Here is a 5051-nt window from a genome sequence, read left to right as displayed (position 1 = left end):
GATGAGAATAGAACTGTCAACAGGAACCAAAAAGAAATCCAGCTACCTTCATTTTAGGCACTTGTCTAGTGACTGTCATGACCTTGAGAACCTACAGAAACAAATTGTTCCTGTACTTTTTATAAACATTTTACAAGATATAAACAACATCTAATCTACATCGACTCTACATCTGCATCTCTCAATGGTTTCAGATAAAATCTACAGACGAATTGTGGAACTGTTCAAATGAAGACAACAACCAAGTAATAAATCTTTTCATGCATGCATTTAATATATTATTCCTAGGCTTTTTGTTTATAAAATATTTACAGAATATCATGACAGAGGCTAATATATTCGAAAACCTCTTTATGTCACAAATATACAAAGGGGATTTTTATCCCACCACCATCCAAACATTTCAAAAATAAATTTAGAGTCAAGTTTTCACATACAATAATAACGAATGATGAAAATTAGCTTGTATCCATTTTCTCATGTCCATGTCAAGACAGTCATTCAGAATGAGGGAAAAGTCAGGAAGGAGTATGGCTGGAGATATGTAGGTATTATTTTTAAGAAACAGAGGAGACTTCTGTCTTGCTGGTTGATACTGAGGTCTCATCTTCAACCATACCACCCATTCCAACTGTTGAAAGCATGCAGTTACGAAACTATAATGGGGATAAAATGAAGAAAAAGAAAAGAATGAAGGAAACATGACTTTGTGATCATCCCAAAGCAAAGAATCCAGTAAATGAGCTTGAATCTAATAAATATTTGCCATTAAAACTATTAAAACATGGTTTATAAGACATTACAATATAACTGCATGCAGCTATGAGGACCTATAACTGCTGAGTTGCAGGATCATAATAATAAACTGACCTGTTTGTTCATCAGGATGTAGATGATGGGGTTGAACAATGCTGAGCTCTTTGAGAAGAAAGAAGGGATAGCCATGGCTGTGGCTGTGAATGCAGCTCCCTTGTTGAAGAAGATCCATGCAGCAAAGGAAGCATATGGGGTCCAGGCGAAGAGGAAGCCCAAAACCATCAGGATGCACATGCGTGTCACTTCCTTTTCAGCTTTTTGGGTAGAAGCTGAGTCCTGCTGTTGGGATGCAGCCTGTAGGGAAAGAAATCATTAGATAATGTCTGTGCTTATTTCAGTGTTGATGCTAAAACTTTGTGACGACATGGTCATGAAAGCTGATCAGTATTTTCATCACTTCAAATATGTGACCAAAATGTCAGTAGGTAGGGATGTTTGTTTTGTTGGAGATAATCTCTAACATTGCCTTAATATTCTGAACAACAACCCAAAAAAACCCCCAAACATCTGAATATAGAAGCACAACATTTAATTGAAATACACATCACTTACGGCCTTCACTGTAAAGACTAAATTTCCATAGGTAAAGAAGATGGTGAAGACAGGGACACAGAAGTGGCAGGTGAACATGTACATGACATAAGATTCGTTGTTGTATCCTGGGGCCAGAGTGTAGTAGTCAGGTCCACAGGAAACCTGAATTCCCTCAGGAATGTACCTGTAAACACAAAAAATGTTAGATGAATATGGAGTATCAGGTCCAAAAAAGGTTTGTAGCATCCACCAGTTGAAGTGAATGATATCACCTCAAAGGGAGAGATGCCAGCCTCCATGAGATTTGCAAAGGCTAAACGTTTATTAAACCGGTGCCAAGGCTGCTCGTAAATCCTCTGTGTCATCCACAGAACTTCTCAAAAAGTAGAACAGGAGGAAGAAATGTTTCACTCAGCAAATCTTCATCAACAGAAGTAGTTTAAATCCCAAATATACATATTCTCTGGAAATGTTACAGCAATGCTTCAATCAGAGGTTCACATTATATGTAGGCAATACATGTTTTTCAGGTACATTCAGAGAAAGTAGCAAGCAATCAACTGATTTAAACTAAAAAAAGCTGAACAAACTGGGCTATGGAACATTATCATGTATATGGTTTGAAACAGTATCTTAATATAATTTTGTTAGTATTACATCAAAGCTGAGACAGGATGTACCTCGAGTGTTGTAAATAACACAGCTAAAATGGGAACCGCCTGTGGAGGGTTGACTATCAATCAAACGCTTTAGATAGCCTTAGCTCTTCCAGCTGTTACTGAAAAACAATGTCTCCTCAAACAAAAGCAGAGAGTAACTGTATTTTTTATGTCATTTCTTTTAACTTTTTGACTCATTTTGTAGTCAAGCACACACGTGTGAATCTTTCTACAATGGAAATAAAAACTAGTTTGGAAAGTTCATTCAGACGCTGCAGATGTTCCCACAGATGTGCTGCAGTTGCTGGTTGCTATGCTTTCACTCATCCATCCATGTATTACATGAAGTGTCTAGTTCTTGTCTTCAGATTTTTGAGTTCATTGTGCTGCTTTAAGTTGAGCCTGTTGCAGTCTAAGTTTGTTTTCCTTTATTACTTCTCTTTGTTATTTCTTTTGCTCCTTTGTTACTTCTTTTTTTATCATTATTGTTGTTTGTTTGTGTGTTTGTTTATGGTTTTGTTTTGTTAGAATATTACCATTTATGCAAGTTGTCCTCTTATTTTTTCAAGTATTTTATTTTTGTACGCATTGCTCTAGATTCTATATATTTATCATTTTTATTCCTGCTGTCTTTATTCTAGCACAGTTCGTGTACAACCACGATTTGGTTGCACATGTACAATGACAATAAAGGGTTATTCTATTCTATACCATTCTATTCTATTCTATTCTATTCTATTCTATTCTATTCTATTCTATTCTATTTTCCAGCACTTCCTTTGCACAAACAGAGGACATAAATAATTAACAAAAGCTGGGGTACGTGTAAACTGATGTCTTATGAATTAATGATAATTTATGCTTTTCAGCTTTTTATAATTCAAGCTTTGGGCATTTAATATTATCATCTCATCTGGAACAACTACATTTCTCAGAATTAGACTGAAACGACTAAAATAAAAGACACTTCAATTCTCCTTGACTGCCTTTCCAGATGTGGACAGAATACTGTAATCACATTTGAGTAAATATCTCAGTACCTTGACCAGCCAAGCAATGGGGGGGCAGCACAGGACATAGCCATGATCCAGGTAAAAGCACATCCCACTCCTGCATGAGTAGCTGTAAACTTGAAACTTCCCATGGGTTTACAGACCACAATGTATCTCTCAACAGCGAGAACTACAAGAGACCACAGAGATACCTGACCTGTTGAGAGGAAAGAGAGCGGGATGTATGATGAGAACCTTTAAATCACCTTTTAAATAAGCACTGAGCTGATTCTTACAGTTTCTTAAATCTGCATGAAATTCCAAAACTTTACCTCCAACTGTAGCCATGAATCCTTCAATAGCACAGCTCAAAGGACCCAAGGAGAAATAGCCATTGAGACAAGAATAAATGGTGACTGTGAATCCAAACATGACCATGATCAGTCCCGCCACTGCCAAATTAACCAGGATAAAGTTGAGAGGTTGTCGGAGCTTCTTGTTTTGAGCGGTGACCAGCAGTGTCAGAAAGTTGATGGGGAATCCAGTAATGACGAGGAAAACCATATAGAAAGCAAGCAATTTGAAGAACCATGGATCTGCCAAATAATACTGCGGATATTCAAAAGGACTCCTCACGAGTCCTGTCTTGTTGTTCAAGGGGATGTAGAAGTTTTTGCCCTCTGTGCCATTAGGCTCAAGTCCTCCATCCCAAGCCATCTCTGCTAAGCTCCTTGGAGTACTGTTAATGCAGTAGAGTCTGCTTTCTAACTTCTTAAACACCACTGAGCAGCCACAGTTATATAGCCCCCAGGGGATGATGAAGATGAGCTAAGAGGATCTGAGAATTCAGCCCATAATCTCTGAGTATAATCACTTGTTACTTGGTGATCCTTTTTTTTCTCCACATTTTCTTAGGAAGCATTTAGTAATTAAAACCATGACTGTTACCAAATGATGGTCACTAGGTCATTGAGAGTAGGCTTTTACCTGTTTCTCCCATTTAAACTGGGAGCGTTTTACTCGTAGACCATTGCTTTCATAAACAAGACAGAATTTCTTGGCGATCTCAAATTTCTGTCACAACTTTAGCATAGGCTGAGCTTCAGACTTCAGGAGTTTATATATTTTAAATAAATGATGGAAAAAAAGAAAGAAAGAAAGAAAGAAAGAAAGAAAGAAAGAAAGAAAGAAAGAAAGAAATTGGAGTGCAACTCCAATGTGGGAGTTTAGCAGTAAGTGACATTTATATAAAATTTCCAAGTTCGTGTCCACAAAGTTTTTCCACACAATTTCTTAGTGGGCAGACTCAACCTGGTCCACACACAAGAGTGTTGCAAACCTTGGCAGGTGATATTTGCAGTTTATTTATAAAATATGTTTTTCACAACTCCTTTTCAAGTCATCAGCACTTTTTGAAACACTATATCAGGCGGTGTTTTGATACAGTGACCCACAAACCTCAGTGATTTACCAATGCTGAACTTGTGCCTGTGTCCTGAAATTGGAAATAGAATGGGTACGCCCACACGTCGCAGTGCCGTGTTGATTAGTCCCATTAGTCTGCCCTAGTCTAGTTGCTTCCTTTTCCACCTTCTTTCATAATGCACTCACTGGTCATCAGAAAGCAAATACAAAGTAATTTTTTAACTTTTTTTGTACAAAAAGAAAATACAAAAAGACCAGAAGAAGAAAAAAGGACATGCTGTAAAAGGCCAACAATGCCAACATACTGTAAATGTTTTAAATAGATGGCTTGTGCATTCTTCTTTCTTTCTTTTCACGGGACACATTCCCATTCACAACACAGGACTCTAAATTATTACATTCATCCTCTCTGACAAAAATAATAATAATAATAATAATTTACAAACATGAAAACCAATTAAACTTATTTTGTAGTTTAAAGCAGAAAGAAACTGTAACACTTTATAATCTGGCCTGCAACCAAGGGTGTCATTCGTTTGTAATAACATGTCATTTCAATGTATTTTATTTGAAATTACAATGTAAAATAGTTAGCTACAAATGTGGGCACATTAGACTAAGGGAG

At 36.9% G+C, this 5051-nt stretch overlaps 1 protein-coding gene across 1 annotated transcript; it reads right to left on the bottom strand.

Moving 5' to 3' along the window:
* Positions 1 to 249: 249 nt before the first annotated feature.
* On the bottom strand, positions 250 to 4072 carry LOC100711209 (green-sensitive opsin). The gene is made up of 5 exons (XM_003448346.5): positions 3334 to 4072; positions 3050 to 3218; positions 1369 to 1534; positions 871 to 1110; positions 250 to 656 (listed from the first exon to the last, which is right to left on the bottom strand). The coding sequence occupies exons 1-5, from the start codon at positions 3716 to 3718 to the stop codon at positions 558 to 560; spliced, it is 1059 nt and encodes a 352-aa protein (XP_003448394.1). The 5' UTR covers positions 3719 to 4072; the 3' UTR covers positions 250 to 557.
* Between the last annotated feature and the right edge of the window lie 979 nt (positions 4073 to 5051).

This window comes from Oreochromis niloticus, linkage group LG5, assembly GCF_001858045.2.
Source record: "Oreochromis niloticus isolate F11D_XX linkage group LG5, O_niloticus_UMD_NMBU, whole genome shotgun sequence".
Classification (NCBI taxonomy): Eukaryota; Metazoa; Chordata; class Actinopteri; order Cichliformes; family Cichlidae; genus Oreochromis; species Oreochromis niloticus.
The sequence above is the reverse complement of the archived record's forward strand: the minus strand, read 5'-3'. Positions and strand labels throughout refer to the sequence as shown.

What these genes read in the sequence shown, in the direction of transcription:
- LOC100711209 (XM_003448346.5), bottom strand. Translation starts at nt 3,718, where the DNA reads ATGGCTTGGGATGGAGGACTTGAGCCTAATGGCACAGAGGGCAAAAAC. An exon ending in ATTCATGGCTACAGTTGGAG is followed by an intron (nt 3,219 to 3,333) that starts GTAAAGTTTTGG and finishes TCCTCTCAACAG; the next exon opens with GTCAGGTATCTCTGTGGTCT. An exon ending in CCATTGCTTGGCTGGTCAAG is followed by an intron (nt 1,535 to 3,049) that starts GTACTGAGATAT and finishes TTGTGTTTACAG; the next exon opens with GTACATTCCTGAGGGAATTC.